This window comes from Bombina bombina, chromosome 8 (assembly GCF_027579735.1).
Source record: "Bombina bombina isolate aBomBom1 chromosome 8, aBomBom1.pri, whole genome shotgun sequence".
In the NCBI taxonomy this organism is placed as follows: domain Eukaryota; kingdom Metazoa; phylum Chordata; class Amphibia; order Anura; family Bombinatoridae; genus Bombina; species Bombina bombina.
In genome coordinates this window covers 31,250,648-31,274,594 of record NC_069506.1, presented here as the reverse complement: position 1 = coordinate 31,274,594, position 23,947 = coordinate 31,250,648, and the positions used below count along the sequence as shown (strand labels likewise).

At 34.8% G+C, this 23,947-nt stretch overlaps 1 protein-coding gene across 1 annotated transcript in view; it reads right to left on the bottom strand.

Moving 5' to 3' along the window:
• LOC128638360 (protein-arginine deiminase type-1-like) overlaps positions 1-23,947 on the bottom strand; it is a 94,124-nt gene that overhangs the window by 26,273 nt on the left and 43,904 nt on the right. Inside the window, exons 2-8 of the mRNA XM_053690266.1 lie at positions 20,807-20,987; positions 19,602-19,674; positions 16,259-16,320; positions 15,591-15,705; positions 8,219-8,347; positions 7,701-7,864; positions 5,540-5,631 (exon numbers count right to left, since the gene is read on the bottom strand). Of these exons, the coding sequence (XP_053546241.1) occupies positions 5,540-5,631; positions 7,701-7,864; positions 8,219-8,347; positions 15,591-15,705; positions 16,259-16,320; positions 19,602-19,674; positions 20,807-20,987 (816 nt within the window). The remainder of the gene's footprint in view (positions 1-5,539; positions 5,632-7,700; positions 7,865-8,218; positions 8,348-15,590; positions 15,706-16,258; positions 16,321-19,601; positions 19,675-20,806; positions 20,988-23,947) is intronic.

Sequence of the window (23,947 nt, the reverse complement as noted above, 5' to 3'; positions counted from 1 at the left end):
TATATATTTATGTGTTAATATACACAGTAATACATAAATATATATGTATCTGCTTACATACCTATATATTTATGTGTTAATATACACAGTAATACATAAATATATATGTATCTGCTTACATACCTATATATTTATGTGTTAATATACACAGTAATACATAAATATATATGTATCTGCTTACATACCTATATATTTATGTGTTAATATACACAGTAATACATAAATATATATGTATCTGCTTACATACCTATATATTTATGTGTTAATATACACAGTAATACATAAATATATATGTATCTGCTTACATACCTATATATTTATGTGTTAATATACACAGTAATACATAAATATATATGTATCTGCTTACATACCTGTATATTTATGTGTTAATATACACAGTAATACATAAATATATATGTATCTGCTTACATACCTATATATTTATGTGTTAATATACACAGTAATACATAAATATATATGTATCTGCTTACATACCTATATATTTATGTGTTAATATACACAGTAATACATAAATATATATGTATCTGCTTACATACCTATATATTTATGTGTTAATATACACAGTAATACATAAATATATATGTATCTGCTTACATACCTATATATTTATGTGTTAATATACACAGTAATACATAAATATATATGTATCTGCTTACATACCTATATATTTATGTGTTAATATACACAGTAATACATAAATATATATGTATCTGCTTACATACCTGTATATTTATGTGTTAATATACACAGTAATACATAAATATATATGTATCTGCTTACATACCTATATATTTATGTGTTAATATACACAGTAATACATAAATATATATGTATCTGCTTACATACCTATATATTTATGTGTTAATATACACAGTAATACATAAATATATATGTATCTGCTTACATACCTATATATTTATGTGTTAATATACACAGTAATACATAAATATATATGTATCTGCTTACATACCTATATATTTATGTGTTAATATACACAGTAATACATAAATATATATGTATCTGCTTACATACCTATATATTTATGTGTTAATATACACAGTAATACATAAATATATATGTATCTGCTTACATACCTATATATTTATGTGTTAATATACACAGTAATACATAAATATATATGTATCTGCTTACATACCTATATATTTATGTGTTAATATACACAGTAATACATAAATATATATGTATCTGCTTACATACCTATATATTTATGTGTTAATATACACAGTAATACATAAATATATATGTATCTGCTTACATACCTGTATATTTATGTGTTAATATACACAGTAATACATAAATATATATGTATCTGCTTACATACCTATATATTTATGTGTTAATATACACAGTAATACATAAATATATATGTATCTGCTTACATACCTATATATTTATGTGTTAATATACACAGTAATACATAAATATATATGTATCTGCTTACATACCTATATATTTATGTGTTAATATACACAGTAATACATAAATATATATGTATCTGCTTACATACCTATATATTTATGTGTTAATATACACAGTAATACATAAATATATATGTATCTGCTTACATACCTATATATTTATGTGTTAATATACACAGTAATACATAAATATATATGTATCTGCTTACATACCTGTATATTTATGTGTTAATATACACAGTAATACATAAATATATATGTATCTGCTTACATACCTATATATTTATGTGTTAATATACACAGTAATACATAAATATATATGTATCTGCTTACATACCTATATATTTATGTGTTAATATACACAGTAATACATAAATATATATGTATCTGCTTACATACCTATATATTTATGTGTTAATATACACAGTAATACATAAATATATATGTATCTGCTTACATACCTATATATTTATGTGTTAATATACACAGTAATACATAAATATATATGTATCTGCTTACATACCTATATATTTATGTGTTAATATACACAGTAATACATAAATATATATGTATCTGCTTACATACCTATATATTTATGTGTTAATATACACAGTAATACATAAATATATATGTATCTGCTTACATACCTGTATATTTATGTGTTAATATACACAGTAATACATAAATATATATGTATCTGCTTACATACCTATATATTTATGTGTTAATATACACAGTAATACATAAATATATATGTATCTGCTTACATACCTATATATTTATGTGTTAATATACACAGTAATACATAAATATATATGTATCTGCTTACATACCTGTATATGTGTTAATATACACAGTAATACATAAATATATATGTATCTGCTTACATACCTATATATTTATGTGTTAATATACACAGTAATACATAAATATATATGTATCTGCTTACATACCTATATATTTATGTGTTAATATACACAGTAATACATAAATATATATGTATCTGCTTACATACCTATATATTTATGTGTTAATATACACAGTAATACATAAATATATATGTATCTGCTTACATACCTATATATTTATGTGTTAATATACACAGTAATACATAAATATATATGTATCTGCTTACATACCTATATATTTATGTGTTAATATACACAGTAATACATAAATATATATGTATCTGCTTACATACCTATATATTTATGTGTTAATATACACAGTAATACATAAATATATATGTATCTGCTTACATACCTATATATTTATGTGTTAATATACACAGTAATACATAAATATATATGTATCTGCTTACATACCTATATATTTATGTGTTAATATACACAGTAATACATAAATATATATGTATCTGTTTACATACCTGTATATTTATGTGTTAATATACACAGTAATACATAAATATATATGTATCTGCTTACATACCTATATATTTATGTGTTAATATACACAGTAATACATAAATATATATGTATCTGCTTACATACCTATATATTTATGTGTTAATATACACAGTAATACATAAATATATATGTATCTGCTTACATACCTATATATTTATGTGTTAATATACACAGTAATACATAAATATATATGTATCTGCTTACATACCTATACCTATATATTTATGTGTTAATATACACAGTAATACATAAATATATATGTATCTGCTTACATACCTATACTGTATATTTATGTGTTAATATACACAGTAATACATAAATATATATGTATCTGCTTACATACCTATACTGTATATTTATGTGTTAATATACACAGTAATACATAAATATATATGTATCTGCTTACATACCTGTATATTTATGTGTTAATATACACAGTAATACATAAATATATATGTATCTGCTTACATACCTATATATTTATGTGTTAATATACACAGTAATACATAAATATATATGTATCTGCTTACATACCTATATATTTATGTGTTAATATACACAGTAATACATAAATATATATGTATCTGCTTACATACCTGTATATTTATGTGTTAATATACACAGTAATACATAAATATATATGTATCTGTTTACATACCTGTATATTTATGTGTTAATATACACAGTAATACATAAATATATATGTATCTGCTTACATACCTGTATATTTATGTGTTAATATACACAGTAATACATAAATATATATTTATCTGCTTACATACCTGTATATTTATGTGTTAATATATACAGTAATACATAAATATATATGTATCTGTTTACATACCTGTATATTTATGTGTTAATATACACAGTAATACATAAATATATATGTATCTGCTTACATACCTGTATATTTATGTGTTAATATACACAGTAATACATAAATATAGATGTCTATAAGCAGATACATATATATTTACAGGGAACACACAGTTCCTATAGACCGCAATATAAAGGCGTTAAAAATGACTTTGTGCAGTTATTTTATTAAAACATAAAAATGCTACAATTTGTATTTTTTAATAAAATAACACCACTGTATTTTCGGGGCACATTTATAAAATTAACTGGAGATCTGATCTCTGGTTAATTTTATGAGCACTAATTGCTACGGTGAGCTACAGCATGTGCAGGCGCGCAATAAATTAGCGCTCCACTTGTAACCTAACCCTATATCTGCGGTTTACATACAAATGGATAACAATTAATAGCGTTGTTCATAACCAGGTTGTGATACTAGTACACATTGTATAGATTGTGGTACATTTTGTTTTGTCAGGTAGATGTGTTTTTATTGTCTGTTGTCACTGCATTTATCTTAATCATGAGAGAGAAATTATGGGTTTCATGCTCCTTTTAACTTGTTATATTACAATCTCAAAATGATTCCTGTCCCTTTAAATGTGAACAATGACTTTATGACATCAGTGCTGTAGGGCATCCTTCCAAAATACGGTGCTCAGGCAACTCTTGTCCATAATAAAACCACACTGGATATCAGGGTGATGTTGTGTTTGCAGGAATATTACAGCAGAGAAAGTATACTTTATCCTATTAATAGGGTGTGCATGAAGCAATAGCATCTGTGGGGCAATTATTTTGAACTTTTCTGGATGTATTTCAAAGTGTAGTAGCCATCTGTAGCATCCAAAGGGTTAACCATCTTGATGCCACCCTAAAGCTAACCCTAACTCCTAACCCACACCACAACATTAACCCTAACACACTGGCAGATATTCTTGGCAACAATGTAGCAGAGTTTGTAGAATGTATCAGTGACATTATCTGCAATATTGTCACAGCCTTATTTGCGTATTTTTATAATATGGGTGGTTTTGGTTACGCACTTCTCTGGGCCTTAGATCCATTAGTGAGAACAGAGATTGCTTCTCTCCAAGCTTGACCTCTTAGGCACCAGCATGGGAGGGTACAAGACCAAAGGAGAATCTTTCACATAGTTGCCATTATTTGAAAAAAGATTTTCAAGGACATAGGTTATGAGGGTTTTGGACACACCCACCAATTTCACACCAAAAACCCCAATGTACATTGCACACAATATGCACAAAATATGAAATAATGTATTATACAATCTTATCTGTAAACAGCAGTCCAGCTGTCCAAGTTCTTGCGGGATTGTCACGGGTTGAGAGCTCTGTTCCTCATGCAAGTTTCCCTATCAAAGCAAATGTTCCCATTTCATGGAACTGCTAAGCTCCACCCTCAACACACCCTAATTATGCATAACCTCTCAACAACACACCCACTCTCTTGTCCCCCAAAGTTCCTGGGCAATGTTGTGAGGTATGCAAGTTCACCCAATGCCAAGCACACCAAATAGAATGTCGGACAGAATTCCAGGACAGGAGGCCAAAAATACAGACAGCCATGGATGATGTGGGCAGAGCCAGTGCAGTCCCTGCAAACCAGGACATTTTCCCCATCAGGTGAGTGTGCACACACCCCAACCTATGACAATCCTGCAATATTCGGGACAGTTGGGAGATGTGCAATCATGACATAATCTGACAAGCTCTCGGGCATCACACATAGACATGGAAACCAATATAAAAAAGAAATTCCCATTGTTACCTGCAGACATAGACTTCAAGTGGCTTCAAGGTACTTGGAGTCATTATCCACGGTGCCATTCGGAACACCACACTCTCTGAAAATATCTCCATCTAAAAAGCAGAACATATGTAATAAGTAATTGTTCTGGATCTACATATCACCATTTCCAGACAGGAAGCAATGTCACTACTGGTTGTAGGGCCAGATGTGTCCCTTAGGGACCTCTGAGATACCTTTAATTATGTCCATGTTATTGAGTTATATTTAATGATCATAGACATGGCTGCACAGAGGAGAACATTAAAGCTGCATAGAAATCACTGCACTATACCAACTAGAGTCCTCCTGTGAATACCCCAACCCTAAGAAGACTTCCAACACCACCCACACACCTGTCTCACTCTGGCTATTCCTCCAAGATATCTGGGAAATGCTGGTAAGTCTAGTCCAGTTCTTTAAAGGGATAAGGGATAGTAAAGTCCAAAATAAACTTTCATGATTCAGATAGGGCGTGTCATTTTAAAAAACTTTCTAATTTACTTTTATCATCAAATTTGCTTTCTTCTCTTGTTATTCTTAGTTGAAAGCTAAACCTAGGTAGGGCGTTAGTTCATGTGTTTCATATAGATAACATTGTGCTCATGCATGTGAAGTTATTTAAGAGTCAGCACTAATTGCCTTAAATGCAAGTCTGTCAAAAGATCTGAGATAAGGAGGCAGTCAGCAGAAGCTTAGATACAAGGTAACTATAGAGGTAAAAAGTATATTAAAGGGACAGTCAAGTCCAAAAAAAACTTTCATGATTTAAATAGGGCATGCAATTTTAAGCAACTTCCCAATTTACTTTTATCACCAATTTTGCTTTCTTCTCTTGGTATTCTTAGTTGAAAGCTAAACCTAGGAGGTTCATATGCTAATTTCTTAGACCTTGAAGACTGCCTCTAATCTGAATACATTTTGACCACTAGAGGGCATTAGTTCACATGTGTCATATAGATAACATTGAGCTCATGCACGTAAAGTGACCTAGGACTGAGCACTGATTGGCTAAACTGCATGTCTGTCAAAAGAACTGAAATAAGGGGGCAGTCAGCAGAGGCTTAGATACAAGATAAAAAGAGGTAAAACATGTATTTTTATAACTGTGTTGGATATGCAAAACTGGGGAATGGGTAATAAAGGGATTATCTTTCTTTTTAAACAACAAAAATTCTGGTGTTGACTGTCCCTTTCATATAACAGTGTAGGTTGTGCAAAACTTGGAAATGGTAAATAAAGGGATTATCTATCTTTTTAAACAATAACATTTTTGGTGTTTACTATCCCTTTAACTACACATATTTCAACAATACATGAGAATAATAATTACATTTGGTCACTGATGCATTATGAAATAATGATAAAGATGTTTGCATCTAATGTACTGATTCTCTATTTAATTCTACTATTAGTTTAATAAGTATAGGTACATTTACAGGAACATTACACACTAAATCAATTTCATACATCTCCTAGTTATAGGTGCCACCATTTTGGAACCCAAGTTACCAGTAGCGGACCTACTCAACTGAGGGCCCTCGGTAATAAGCAATGGTAATAATATACATGCTTCACTTTAAAATTATTTTGAGTATATATATATATACTTATGGAATCTAAAACCAAAAAGAAACGCTCAACTGGGAACAGATGGTGCTTAATAGCCCACCCTATGGGATGGTACCCACCCAGGATATAGCCTCTTCCTGCCCAAACTTCACAGAACAGACATTTCCTAAAGTATATCAGTCTGGCTTCATCCAAAAGCACAGTCTAGCCCAAAATACCAGGCAATTCTCATCTAAACAATGGCTATATACACTGATGAACATGCTGCGCAGTATAATAATGATGACTAGTTAATACAGATAATGACTGAATGAAATAGACTGGCTGCTATGAACCTCACCAGAACTTGGGTTCCCGGTGCCATATGACGGCTCCTATGACTAGTGGGAGGTGGAGAATAACCTCAGTACTACGCTTATAAAATGTATTTGGTGTTTTTTAGTCAGAAACTTGGTAGACAAATTACTCAATTTCCTTGTCTGTTAACCACTCAGCAGTCAAATTACTCCCTTTATTGTTGGTATAGAAATCAGCAGAAATGACTCAGTTTCCTTGTTTTTATAGCACTCACCTTTTCAAGATAATTCTGCACCGTTAGGTTTATATAAACAAGTCCAGAAAAGTCAACATCTGGGAACTTCAGACCCTCCACGTTGAAGATTATCTCATCGAGGTTACCCCGGCTCACTGTATAGGAGAGTTTTCCTTCCCCAAGGACATGGCTATACTTGGACCCTGGGATACAACATGAAGATTGCAATGTATTTAACACAGTGGCTTTAGCAAAACTACAATCATGTGTAGCAAACGGTTGTTTTTACTAAAATATACAATGAATATGTCTTTCTAGAGAAAGCCATGTTTAACAGCCTACAAATGAGTTAAACACATAGTTAAAGACTGAGGCATAACTAGAAACCACAGGGCCCAGGGGCAAGAATCTACACCTGGGCTGTAGTTAAGATATCAAGGAAATCTGGCTTGTTAGGAGTCCTGAGGACTGGAGTTGAGAAACACTGCTATAATGCATCAGAACATTCTCTCATTGCACTATTGTTTGCCTATAAAATATCCCTTTAAAATACTCACTTCCTATGTTTTGATAGACTTTTAGTTTATCTGCATCTCCAGCAGAAACATTTAAAATCAGTTTCATGTCATCAAAGAGCTCATCAGGTCCATCAGCTGTCAGGGTCATCAGAGACATGTCCTTCAAGTCTGCATGAAAGAAAGAGACCAGTAAAATATCCCTGGTGGACAAACCTTGTGAACATTAATTTTATATTTCACTGTAATATAAAAATACTAACTGATGTTTTGGGGAAGAGCAGATTGTTGGTAGCTGTTGATACCTTTACAAGACCCAATTTATTATGTGCAGTTAGGAGCATTGTTATACCTCATTGGCTGTTTGCAGTCAACGGGAGCTCAGCTCAGCTAAGATACACATATTTAGTGACAAGAGGAACTACTCCTCTGCAGCTGAGAATCATCCTTGTATAGTCCATATCAGAGAATATGCACTTGAGCTGCCTTCCTGTAGAAATATAGTGGCTGCCATTTTGGAAACACGACCACCATATTGCTGGCAAATCCATACACCGCAAGGCCTATTTTGCAGGGGGACATTCACAAAGAGAGACAAGACATGATACAGAGGAATCCTGGGCACCACAGGGGCCCCCCATATAAGGTTGCCATATTGCTTATTTAAAAGAAGAGAATCCTTATGAAAAATACATATATGAGGATTCTTATAATGGAAACCATTTAATTAAAAGGTCAGTGAGATATATATTTTTATAAGGGTCTTCTTTTTAAGTGGCATTATGACAAGCTCACCCCTGTAGGAACATCACTACTGACTTGGGTTGCCACCTTTTCTGGAAAAAAAATACCAGCCATTCTCATTACCACCAATTTGCATAAATAATTATAAAGCATAAATCAGTAACTAAAGCTTCTAGGATTGGTTGTAAATTACCCTTTCTTTATAATTAGATTCCAATACACTTAGAAGAAGTTTGACCAAGAAAGTATCTTTATTTCTATATGACCGTTACCTTAAAAATACCGGCTATGTTGGTAGCATACATACTGACTGAAAGGACAGAAGAGGGCTTTATATGAGTGGGTCCAGTCTCAATTAAAGGGACGTTCAACACCAGAGTTTTTGTTTAAAAGATAGATAATCCCTTTATTTACCATTCCCCAGTTTTGCATAACCAACAGTTATAATAATACACATTTTACCTCTGTAATTACCTTGTTTCTAAACCTCTGCAAACTGCCCCCTTATTTCAGTTCTTTTAACAGACTTACATTTTAGCCAATCAGTGCTGACTACTAGGTAACTTCACGTGCGTGAGCTCAATGTTATCTATATGGCACACATGAAATAACGCCCTCTAGTGGTGAAACATTGTCAAAATGCTTTCAGATAAGAAGCAGCCTTCAATGTCTAAGAAATTAGCATATGAACCTCTTAGGTTTAGCTTTCAACTAAGAATACCAAGAAAACAAAGCAAAAAAGATAGAAGATATTGCCGCTTGGAAGAAGACTTCACTGCCGAACTTCAGGAACCGTGAGTACCTATCTGGGGGTTAGATTTAGGCTTTTTTTATATTAGGGATTTAATGGGCCTTTGAAAAGAGCTGAATGCCATTTTAAGGGCAATGCCCATACAAATGCCCCTTTAGGGCAATGGGTAATTTAGGATTTTTTAGTGTTAGTTTTTTTATTTTGGGGGGTTTGGTGGGTGGGGGGTTTTACTGTTAGAGGGGTGGGGATTTAGTATTTTTTTAAGGTAAAAGAGCTGTTTAACTTAGGGCAATGCCCCACAAAAGGCCCTTTTAAGGGCTATTGGTAGTTTAGCCTTAGATTAGGGGGTGTTTTTATTTTAGGGGGCTTTTTTATTTTCATAGGGTTTAGGTTTATTTTTTTTATTTTTGATCATTTGGTTTATTATTTTATGTAATCTTAGAATTTTTTATTTTTTGTAATCTTAGATTAATTTAATCTTAGTTTTTTTTATTTTTAAAGGGACACAGAACCCAATTTTTTTTTTCTTTCGTGATTCAAATAGAGCATGCAATTTTAAGCAACTTTCTAATTTACTCCTATTATCAATTTTTCTTCGTTCTCTTGCTAACTTTATTTTAAAAAGAAGGCATCTAATCTTTTTTTGTTCAGTACTCTGGACAGCACTTTTTTAGTGGTGGATGAATTTATCCACCAATCAGCAAGGACAACCCAGGTTGTTCACCAAAAATGGGCCGGCATCTAAACATACATTCTTGCATTTCAAATAAAGATACCAAGAGAATGAAGAAAATTTGATAATAGGAGTAAATTAGAAAGTTGCTTAAAATGTCATGCTCTATTTGAATCACAAAAGAAAAAAATTGGGTTCAGTGTCCCTTTAAGTAATGATAGCTTTCTTATTTTAAATGTTTGTAATTTAGTATTTATTAATTTAGGTAATTGGGATTAATTTAGGGGGTGTTAGGTTAGGGGGTTTAGTAATTTAATTTGTTATTTGCATTGTGGGAATTTGGCAGTATAGGGGTTAATAGTTTTATTAGGCTTATTGTGTTGTGTGGGTTTGGCGGTTTAGGGGTTAATAGTTTTATTAGGATTATTGCGTTGTGTGGGTTTGGCGGTTTAGGGGTTAATAGTTTTATTAGGATTATTACATTGTGTGGGTTTAGCGGATTAGGAGTTAATAGATTTATAAGGTTTGTTGCGATGTGGGTTAATAATGGATTAGGGGTTGATAGTTTTAATAGGTACTTTGCAATGTGGGTTAATGGCAGATTAGGGGTTAATAGTTTTAATAGGGACTTTGCGATGTGGGTGAACGGCGTATTAGGGGTTAATACATTTATTAGGTAGTTTGCGATGTTGGGGTTGGCGGATTTAGGGGTTAATATTTTTATTAGGTAGATCACAATGTGGGTGAATGGCGGATTAGGGGTTAATAGTTTAATTAGGCATATTGCGTTGTGGGGGGTTGTCAATTTATGGGTTAATACTTTTATTATTAGTTCCAATGTGGGTCTGATGGCGGATATAGGGGTTTTACGTGTCAGGTTTATTCTGTGGAGGCGGGTTAGACTTTTACGGGAGGTTACTAGTGAAATTTGTATTTACGCTCATTTCTGGACATCGCTAGTTTATCCGACTTACAGCACTTTATGAACTGCCGGCGGGGTTTATGTGATACCCCGATGTGCGAGGGGAAATTATGGGCGTCGCGGGCTTCAGCAGTTGCGCTGAAGCTTGCGCCGCATATGTAATCTCGCCAGATATCTTTAATGTGCCACTTAGGGGTTGATGATTGAAAGCTCTCTAGGCTGGCAAGATTATTAAAGAATGCTCACCAGTACTTCTATTTCACTTGTGGAATGATCTAAAGCCACTTTTTACCATGAAAACAGGGTGTCTCGCTAAGGGGCATATACTGCATTTTCATATGAAATGTGCACAATCAAATTCGTATTTTAAACATCATATGAAACAAATATTTGAACCATTCAAACAAAAATAAGCAGGGAAAAATTGTGTTGTTAAGGTGCATCAAAAATCGTAACAAAATTCTTCACCAAAAATTGTATTTTAACAAAAATGTAAAATGTGTATGTAATTTACACAGGAATAAATCAAATTAAATATGCACAGCGTAAATCGTAATTTTAGTACACTGGATGTGCAAAAATCACACAGAGATATACAAAATGCAGAGTGTAATTGTTGTTTTTTCGTAAAATAGGCTGAACATGGGCGTTCCATGGGTGAATATGAAAATGTCTCTCTAATCCCAGTGTAATTCCATTTTCGCACTGCAGATCTCACAGTTTTTTCTCGCCAACTAAAAGCTGATAAGCTTTTCTCAAAACAATCTGAATACTTAATACCCTTAATAGAAAAACAAATGCATACGAAAATATAGGCAAATGTAAGATGTTATACGCAGAAAGCAGCATAATGTGATTTATATTGGCTGCAGGATTTAATTTTTAAAGTGCTCCCCCTGCTCTCTGCTTACTTCGCTCTAAGGGGCCGAATTATCAATGTCCGCCGCACATCGATAAATGCCGACAGCATACACATTTATCTTGTGCAATGCTACCCCCCTGCGGGCCGCTAGCAGGGGTGTCAATCAACCCGATTGTATGCTATTGGGCGGATTGCTGTCCGCCGGCTAAGAGGTGGCGGACAAGTTAAGGAGCAGCGGTATTAAGATCGACGCTTCTTAACTCCTGTTTCCGGCGAGCTTGAAGGCTTGCACAGAAACAGCTGCATAAGGCAGCAATACGATGCATGATAAATTGGCCCCTGAGGAGCAAAGTGTCCCTATCCAGTGAGCTCCATTACTTTTAATAGGAGCTGTCTCGGCCACTTGCAGGGGCTGACCCTTTTTTACGATCATTCCACCGAGGCAGCCCTGCGAGAGTCAGCAAGAAAAAGTAGCGTTGAGCAGGTGAAGTTTATATCATCGACCCCTTAGTCTAGCTTATTTCCAGGGCAAAATAAATATTCATTTACTTTATTGTGAAATAAAATATGCAAAAGACATATACCTCATCTCACAACAATGAAAGCATTTGCATATTTTACCCAGAGTTCTCTGGTTCATTTTTATCTCACCATAAGTTAAATGAATATTGATTTTATCCTTAAAATAAACATCACCAACTGGGCCAGACTGGGAAATATTTAAAGACTGGCCCAAATATCAATAGTAATAATATACATGCTACTCTGCAACTGTATAGGGATCTTGAGAATAGGTGGGCAGGCAACCTGCATTCTGATTGTACACATTCTACACATGCCTAGGTATAGACCGGCTGCTATGGAGGCCCCAGCATTTGGGCCCTGGTGGCACTGCATCTGCTGCAAATACTGACCTTATAATTATCAAAACTAGTAACAATTTTATACATTTGGAATAACCTGATTGAGAGTATGACAATAAACACAGATCATTTTTTTAACAGTTGTTCAATTATATTTTTGTGGAACGTGATAAATCTTGTTTCAAATTGTTTTTACTATTTTGGAATTTTTAGAATAATTTCTTGATTCTGTAAGTAGATAGATAGATAGTTGAAATTGTCATTGACTGAAACAACAGCAATTCCCTGGTACTTGCGGCAAAGTTATTTACACAAAACACTTTGGTCCTTGAGGAGTTAAAGCTATTCAGCTAGACAAATGCCGATGTCAACTTACAAACATTTATAATCAATAAGTGCAAAAATAAAAGTTGATTAAATTGGAAAAGTCTAAGCAGTAATAGTAATCATTTGTCCCCAAATAAGTGACAGAAATAGCAAACCATAAAAAACATACTGTATATACAGTATATGCACTACAGCGGAAAACTAATTATATAACCAATAAAAGATAAAGTGCAAAATCACAAAATAAAACCTTTAAAATGTCAATACAATTTCTTTAGAACCAGTGTATGGATTTAAAGTGAATGTCAATTTTCATGTGAAAGTGCCTGATTTTTTAAAAAAACTATTAAAAACAGGGGCACTTTCATTCGTGAAAATTGACATTGCATTGGATTTTAAAAATACTTACCTTTTTCTTCTGAAACGCCGGATCGCTGTTCTGAAATGATACCCCGCCTGCTTCTTCCTGGTTAACTTACCCAGCAATGACGAAACTGGCTTCCTCCAATCACGGCGTTGCCTCAGGCAATGATTCCTCGGGGGGGGGGAAGCCGTGATAGGAGGATGCCGGAATCATCATTGCTAACGTATGAAGAGGCTTGCGACGGGCTGGTGAAGCGCTGGAGCGGCTTCAAGAAGAAAAGGTAAGTATTTATAGAAATTGAAAACGGGTGAAATGTAAACTTTCATCAATGAAAGTGCCCCTGTTTTTAATAGTATTTTTAAAAACCGGGCACTCATTCTTGAAGTTTACCTTCACTTTAAAGTATCCAAAGTTCAGAAACCGTACACAAAACTTCAACCTGGAATGAGAATGAAAAGACTCTCAAGGTGGAGTACGTTAACCCCACTGTCACAGAAAGACAAAGGGGATACTCACTAAATTACATGAGTGAAACAGGCATTCTTACAGAACAGAAATCCCACCGTGCGTAACCTCAAGGGGAATCAGTCCCGTGTACTGCAGGTTCCTTCAGCAACTATAGCTGGAGCTTGCAGTGTATGGAGCTGCATGTTTATAGGGACTTTACAGCCAAAATTAGAATCCACATGGGTGCATTTCAGTTTTGAACGGAAGCATTTTTGTAATATACATGCACTAGCAATAATGCTTCTAATAAAAGTTATAGCTGTTTCAAAAGTGTATTTAAGTATGCACCGTGCACCAGCATTTTATACACAGCACTTGCTCAATTTGCTCACTGCTGACATGATACAGGCCCCACTGGCACTTTGAACAGCTGCAGTATTTAAAATGCTGGTGCACTGAGAATATCTAGCTATGCTTCACATGCAGAGAAAAATATTAACACAAAAAAAAAAAGTGATAACTTTTACTAGATGCATTTTTGCCAATACAGGTATATTACAAATATGTTTCTAATAAAAGATGTAATTAATCAACGTGCATTTAAATTTTGGCTGGAACGTCCCTTTAATTTTGACTTTCATGTACTTTTAATACCTCAACTGAATGGTGTGATTATATCCTAATAATGTAGAGAGATCTTGGCAAAAAGGCATAAATTGCCATTGCAAGCTCAACACAAAATCAAAAACAGCAACATGGTTCCTTCAGTTATGCAAAAAGATAGGATCATCTTAAAGGGACACTAAACCCAAATTTTTTCTTTCGTGATTCAGATAGAGCATGCAATTGTAAGCAACTTTCTAATTTACTCTGATTATCAAATTGTTTTCATTCTCTTAGTATCTTTATTTGAAAAGCAAGATTGTAAGTTTAGATGCCGGTCAATTTTTGGTGAATAACCTGGGTTGTCCTTGCTGATTGGTGGATGCATTCACCCACCAATAAACAAGTCCTGCCCAGTGTTCTTAACAAAAAATAGCTTAGATGCCTTCTTTTTCAAATAATGATAGCAAGAGAACGAAGAAAATTTGATAATTGGAGTAAATTAGAAAATTGCTTACAATTGCATGTTATATCTGAATCACAAAAGAAAAAAATTGTGTTCAGTGTCCCTTTAACAAATATTGTCTAAGCTTGCCATTATAATAAGAGTTGTTTATATACAACCTGCTTACATCAAATAAGATCAGTGACAGAAACTATAAATTAGTCATAAAATTAAAAACATTAAAAAAGATACTTGGCTTGGGTATGAACAGTGTATATTCAATAAAAAGTAGTTCAGAATGTTTTTATTACAAACATAGATCACTAAGGACCTTACCTTTCACACATCTAATAATTACTGAAGTAATGTTTAGTAGTCATGATAATATGGCATCATCTAGATCTGCTGTTTACCTGCTAAGTTTGGGATACCCCCAGCCTCATTGTCTGCACTGCTGGTGTCTTTGTCCTGGTCACAGTTCACCAACAAGATGGCACCTTTACCATTTTGACCCCATGTCCATGTGTCCTACAACATACAAAACACATTGTGAATTATTTGAATTTTTTATTTAAAAGGTCATAAAATGAGAATAAAGATTCTTGTCAAAGAACATATTTCCAGTTATTTAAGATTACATTTTTTACCATTTAGTTATAGCAGCCTAGAAGCTGGTATGCATGTAGATACTCGTGCTAGAGAGCTTAAAGGGACATGAACCCCAATTTTTTTTTCATGATTCAGATAGAGAATGCAATTTTAAGCAACTTTCCATTTTACTTCTATAATTCAATTTGCTTAATTCTTCAGATATCCTTTGTTGAAGAAATAGCAATGCAAATGGGTGAGCCAATCACAGAAGGCATCTATGAGCAGCCACCAATCAGCAGCTACTGAGCCTATCTAGATATGCTTTTCAACAGAGGATATCAAGAGAATAAAGCAAATGAGATAATAGACTTAAATTGGAAAGTTGTTTAAAATTGCTTGCTCTTTCTAAATCATAGAAGAATAAAATGTGTGTCCCTTTAATCCCTTCCCAGAGCTTTACATTAGTGATTCTATTCTGTTTTGTACTTACCTTGTCTTTGGCGCCTCTGCTCACTACTCCAGTGCGATTCACATCTACATTTAAAGCAACATCTAGAAATACAATAGAGGAGAGCTTAGCTGGGATAGAAGGGATTTCCCACAATCCTTGTGTTATTACTTAGCAATTCTACACCATGTTTACTACTTTAACCTGCTGAGGTCTTTCTGGAGATAAAAGGGTTTAACCAGAGGTTGTTATAACCCACAGCTGAAATTAGAATTCCCATGTGTGCATTTCAGTTTTGAATAGAAGCATTTCTGCAATATACATGCATTTAAACACTTTTAGTAAAAGCTAAATCTGTTTCAAGAATGTACTTAAGTATGCTCCGTGCACCAGCACTTAAAACACAGCACTTGCTCAGAGAGCCCAATGTGCTTGGAATGGATCATCTGGTAATGAATGAATTTACATCATTGCTGAAATGATACAAGCCCCAGTGGCTCTGGGAATATCATAGAGATACAGTATCTCCCAAAAGTGAGTACACCCCTCACATTTTTGTAAATATTTTATTATAGCTTTTCATGTGACAACACTGATGAAATGACACTTTGCTACAATGTAAAGTAGTGAGTGTACAGCCTGTATAACAGTGTACATTTGCTGTTGTCTCAAAATAACTCAACACACAGCTATTAACCTTTTACCGCCGTTATGCCGTTGTTTTCCGTCCAAACGGCGCTGGGCTTTAGCGCCGTTAGGACGAAATACAATATCATAGCCGTTGGATGTCCTGAATCCAACTGCGCTTCCTGGATTTGATCGCGATCTGGAGGGTGTTCCTAGCATCATAGGGACGCGCCCCAGACCCGATCCAATAATTAAAATCTTGCGATCGCGTGCATGATAGCGGGATTTCAATTTGTCGACATTATGACCCTGACATGAAAGGGTAATGTCTAAACCGTTGGCAACAAAAGTGAGTACACCCCTATGTGGAAATGTCCCTTAACCCTTGCAATACCATTTACAAAATGTACTAAAATACAGGTAGCCCTCAGTTTACGCCGGGGTTAGGTTCCAGGAGGAATGGTTGTAAATCAAAACCGTTGTAAATTGAAACCCAGTTTATAATGTAAGTCAATGGGAAGTGAGGGAGATAGGTCCCAGGCCCCTCTCAAAATTGTCATAAGTAACACCTAATACATTATTTTTAAAGCTTTGAAATGAAGACTTTAAATGCTAGACAGCATTATAAACCTAATAAAATAATCACACAACACAGAATATATAATTAAACTAAGTTAAATGAACAAAAACATTTGATAAACGGCATTATAAACCTAATAAAATAATCACACAACACAGACTCTTTCTATGCATTCCAATCAGGACTGAGTTATAGACAGGAAGATCTTGTCTCTTTAAAATCTGTTCTATGGCTTAGGTCTGGTTAAACTGATTAATTTCAGCTTGCTTGGCTTTGCTGCAACACAAGCGGACTGCTCAACTTACTGGCTATTTTAATAAATGCACTGCTTCTCAATACTTTTCAATAGCAGTCACATGACTGGAAAAAAAGGTTGTTATTCTGAAACGGTGTAAATTGAACCGTTGTAAAACGAGGGCCACCTGTACACATAATTTACTGCCACGTAGTGGTCACAAAAACAAATTTTCCTTTAAAATCAAAAGTACATATATATATATATATATATATATATATATAAAAAAACATTTAAGTTATTTTATATGATATGATACAATCATGCTGTATGAAGCATAGTCAGAGAGAATTATGTTGCAATTTATATAATTTCTCATTACAGAAATACTGACATATCATTCTAACTGTTGATACCCTTAGGAATTAATGTATCCAATTTGTAAATCCAAAAGGACTCCTTTCTCTTCAATAAGAGCTCCCTATTGCCACCCCTTTTCAAAGTGCCCACGCTGTCAATAATTTGCCACTTTGAGAAGGGGTGGCAAATTATGTAATGAGAAATTATATAAATTGTAACATTATTCTCTCTGAATAGGCTTCATACAGCATGATTGTATCATATCATATAATAATATAGAAGTACTTTTGTTTTTAAAGGAAAATTAGTTTCTGTGACCACTAGGTGGCAGTAAATTATGTGTATTTTAGTAATTTTTGTAAATGGTATTGCAAGGGTTAAGGGATATGGTATTTAAGTAGCAGCAGACAGGTGTTCTGTATTAGCATGATTAAGGGTGAATAACCCGAAACGTTGCTTTTGTTGCTGCTGTGTGCATATATGCTTTTTGTAAGCTAAAGATAATAAAATACATAAAGACAAGAATATTCCTCTTTATTCGGTGCTGTGGACTTCTGCTGTTTGGGTTACTCTGAGAGGCGTTTTCAGTGGCCTTCTATCACTTGCACCAGGTATTGTGCTGTTTGTCTATATTGGACAACTATGTTTAAAGGGACAGTAAACTTAAAAAATAATGTTACATAATTTTGCACATAGTGCAGAATTATGTAACATTAACATATCGACAGCTTTAAAAATCAAAAGATTTGAGAGATTTTAGGCCCCTAAACTTACCTTGTTTCCTCTCCAGGCTCTTCTGATAAGGTTTTCTTTTCAAAAGCGGTTTGTTTGTGCTCTGTCTAATCACAACGCGCCCGATCGCGCTATTGAACTAAATGTAGCTCGCTCCTGCTACCAGACCAGAGTGGCGCTCTGTAATTAGACAGCGTGCCCATGAACTGCTTTTGAAAGGAAGACCTGATCAGAAGAGCCTAGAGAAGAAACACGGTAATTGTAACTTTGGAGACTAAAATCTTTTGATTTTACAAGCTGTCACTAAGATAATGTTACATAATTCTGCACTATGTGCAGAATTATGTAACATTATTTTTTTAAGTTTTCTGTCCCTTTAATAAAAGGACTCTAGTTCAGATATCCTCAAAATGTGGCCTGTTAGGGAGACCTTAGGACAGGTTGGAAAAACAGTGCTCTAATTCAATTTTGTCAGTCAACTATACTATATTATTCTACCACTAGGTGGTGCAACAATAACTAAAATATAATATTAGTATTTCCTTTACAGTTATTCTATAATGTTTCCCTCTTTTAACCAGACATTATTGGTATTTAAACCCTTTGTATCCTTACTACACTCAGAGGTTAAATAGTATTATCCATCTACTCCCTGTGCTTACCTCCTCTCACCTGTATCATCCTCTCTCGCTCATCACACCCCCTTCTCTCCTATATTGTCATTGTCATCCTCTCTAGTGATTCTACTACACACAGTCTCCTGCAACCATGTAGTTCATAATATTTTATGTAACAATGTATATCTGAGAGTGGGCAGAACATTATATAGGCATGAAGATAGCTGTACTCACCAATATTTGTCAGGTACAGCATAGCACTGCCCAAGGGATCTGTTCCTTTTGACCCATAATATGAAACTTTTACCTAAAAATGTAATAAAATTAGTTTAATTTAAAAAAAATCAGTTTACAATGTAATATGCTTACATTTACATAATGTCATTTTAAGCATATTACATTGTAAACTGATTTTTACAATTTACATTCATAGGTAAAATGGCATGCACTAATTCATTATATAGTATTAAAGAGACAGAACATTGTTATTGTTTAAAAAGATAGATAATCCCTTTATTACCCGCTCCCCAGTTTTGCATAACCAACACAGTTATAGTAATATACGTTTTAGTTCTGTGATTACCTTTATCTAAGCCTCTGCAGACTGCCCCCTTATCTCAGTGCTTTTTACAATCTTGCATTTTAGCTGATAATGGTTCTTGTATAACCATTATCATTCTCCACGGGAGTGAGCACAATCTTATCTATATGGCACACATGAACTAGCACTGTCTAGCTGTTGTGCAAGATGGGTAGTAAAGTCTTTATCTGTCTTTTTAAGCAATAACAAATTAAGTATACAGTCCCTTAAAGGATTACATTCTGGTCTGGATTGTAGATTATTTGTTAAATTCTGACAGAGGATGTAACAAGCAGAACATCACCAAATATTGTCATGGTCATGTGACTGCCACGTAACCATCAGTTTCTTGCTCAGGAGCTTCAATGTTTTTAATTCCAGAGTGGACTTTACCTATGTGCTTAACTCTTATGCAAAGCACAAGAGTTTTTCTACTGTGCATTTGGCACATTTCTGTCATCTCTTTGTGGATCGTATCTATATGTATCAAGGTATAAATGTAGTTTTTTTGGCTATAATCTTACTAAGAATTTCTCTTTAAATTTAATTTATATAGAAGTACATATCTTGTTTTAATTAATTGTATTTGTGAAGATTGATCATCAACCTCGTAAGTGAAACAGCATTTTAATGTGGCCCTTCATTTGAAAAAGTAGGATATCAATGGTTTAAACCTCTCTGACAGTGGGGGAATGAGCATACAGTATTATATAGAGTAAAAGGAGGCAATACTGGGGTATAGAAAATAGTCCAATCACAAGCACATAAGTCCCTAATGAATACTATAACAATTGCTTATTAGGGCCATGATGTCAGATGGTAAATGTCCCCTAATACATTTCCACTTCACAATGGTCACCTTGCGGTCATGGAGCTCTTTGCTTGGCAGGACTGGAGATACCACAACTCTAGCTTCCTTGTTAAGTGGCCAGACATTTTCTTTCGGTCGTCTTTCTATTCTTTTGGGATTATAGACAACTGTTACATTTAACAAGGACGACCCACGGACCTCAAATGATGTAGCTCCCGGTGGCACTGATCTGAAAGGGAGATAATGTTGTAAATTTGTAGTAATAATAGCAACGTTGTAACAAGTGGAACATTTATGGACAAGTCCCAAAGTAGAACATCTTGTAAAGGTAACACTTCTATGTACTGGGCACAGGACCACCTCTGTTAAAAGTTTCTATTAGTTGTGAGTCTGTGAAGTTTTGGTCATTTTTGGAACAATCAAACCCAAACACATTACACTAGCTCCTGTGTGTAAAAAGGTTTTGCTACAAACACGAGTTGTGTGTTTAAAGGGTACGTGTGCATCCAGTAGGACATAATAAAAGGATTTTAGAGTATTTTATTATTGAACTATTACATTCATGTCAACCCCATTCTGGCAATACACTTTTTGTCCTGAGCTATATCACCTGAGACCATACAAACACTCCAACCAAATAAATCCTACACAGATTGGTAAGACTCCTCCCCAGGTGTCCTAGCCACACCCATGCACCCTTAGCCACACCCACTCACCCCTAGCCACACCCACACACCCTAGCCACACCCACTCTCCCCTAGCCACACCCACGCACCCCTAGCCACAGGTTAAAACTTTAAAATATTGTGTAATATTGAAATAATGAGACTGTGAGGCAGTCTAGTCTTAATGAACATCAGGGATTGTGTTAATATCTTGCTACCTGCACATACTGGACTAGATTACAAGTGGAGTGCAAAAATGTTAACATTGTTAACAGTGCTGGAGCTTCACAGTAAATGTACATATAGTGACAACTAGCAACTCCACACACAGGACAGAACCCAGGAGAAGTGGTATTTGAGTAAACATTAGTATAAATTAGGGGCCGTGAGCTATCTGGGGGTCTTTTAAAACTGTCCAGGGTTGTTGCAAAGTACTTGGCTTTACAGCAGCATATCCAGCGTGCAGACACCGTTCCATTGTGCATATGTATGAGTTATTGTCTGTGTGTGTGTGTGTGTGTATGTATGTGTTAGTGTGTGTTCCTGTGTATTAGTGAGTGTGTATGTTTGAGTGAGTGTGTATGTATGAGTGAGTGTGTATGTATGAGTGTGTGTGAGTGTGTATGTATGTGTTAGTGTGTGTTCCTGTGTATTAGTGAGTGTGTATGTTTGAGTGAGTGTGTATGTATGAGTGAGTGTGTATGTATGAGTGTGTGTGAGTGTGTATGTATGTGTTAGTGTGTGTTTCTGTGTATGAGTGAGTGTGTATGTATGTGTTAGTGTGTGTTCCTGTGTATTAGTGAGTGTGTATGTTTGAGTTAGTGTGTATGTATGAGTGAGTGTGTATGTATGTATGAGTGTGTATGAGTGTGTATGTATGTGTTAGTGTGTGTTTCTGTGTATTAGTGAGTGTGTATGTTTGAGTGAGTGTGTATGTGTGGTAAAACTCTCACCAGTGACATATGATGAAGAGTTGCCACCTTGTCTTAGATACAGACATGCCCTACACCTAGTTTTTCCACATCTAAAAGTCCCAGATATTTTAATCCAGGAACTCTCTTCTCCAAGTTTGGGTACATGCTGTCACATAGTTAGATTTTTCGAATATACATAATCTCAGCCCTGCATCTATGTATGTGTCAGTGTGTGTGCATATGTATGAGTGAGTGCTTATATGTATGTGTCAGTGTGTGTGCATATGTATGAGTGAGTGCTTATATGTATGTGTCAGTGTGTGTGCATATGTATGAGTGAGTGCTTATATGTATGTGTCAGTGTGTGTGCATATGTATGAGTGAGTGCTTATATGTATGTGTCAGTGTGTGTGCATATGTATGAGGGAGTGCTTGTATGTGTGTGTCAGTGTGTGTGCATATGTATGTATGACTGAATGTGTGTGCATATGTATGAGTGAGTGCTTGTATGTATGTGTCAGTGTGTGTGCATATGTATGAGTGAGTGCTTATATGTATGTGTCAGTGTGTGTGCATATGTATGAGGGAGTGCTTGTATGTGTGTGTCAGTGTGTGTGCATATGTATGTATGACTGAATGTGTGTGCATATGTATGAGTGAGTGCTTGTATGTATGTGTCAGTGTGTGTGCATATGTATGAGTGAGTGCTTATATGTATGTGTCAGTGTGTGTGCATATGTATGAGTGAGTGCTTATATGTATGTGTCAGTGTGTGTGCATATGTATGAGTGAGTGCTTGTATGTATGTGTCAGTGTGTGTGCATATGTATGAGTGAGTGCTTATATGTATGTGTCAGTGTGTGTGCATATGTATGTATCAGTGAATGTGTGTGCATATGTATGAGTGGGTGCTTGTATGTATGTGTCAGTGCGTGTGCATATGTATGAGGGAGTGCTTGTATGTGTGTGTCAGTGTGTGTGCATATGTATGTATCAGTGAATGTGTGTGCATATGTATGAGTGAGTTCTTGTATGTGTGTGTCAGTGTGTGTGCATATCTATGAGGGAGTGCTTGTATGTATGTGCCAGTGTGTGTGCATATCTATGAGTGAGTGCTTGTATGTATGTGTCAGTGTGTGTGCATATGTATGAGTGAGTGCTTGTATGTATGTGTCAGTGTGTGTGCATATGTATGAGGGAGTGCTTGTATGTGTGTGTCAGTGTGTGTGCATATGTATGTATCAGTGAATGTGTGTGCATATGTATGAGTGAGTGCTTGTATGTGTGTGTCAGTGTGTGCGCATATGTATGAGGGAGTGCTTGTATGTGTGTGTCAGTGTGTGTGCATATGTATGAGTGAGTGCTTGTATGTATGTGTCAGTGTGTGTGCATATGTATGAGTGAGTGCTTGTATGTATGTGTCAGTGTGTGTGCATATGTATGAGTGAGTGCTTGTATGAATGTGAATGTGTGTGCATATGTATGAGTGAGTGCTTGTATGAATGTGAATGTGTGTGCATATGTATGAGTGAGTGCTTGTATGTATGTGTCAGTGTGTGTGCATATGTATGAGTGAGTGCTTGTATGTATGTGTCAGTGTGTGTGCATCT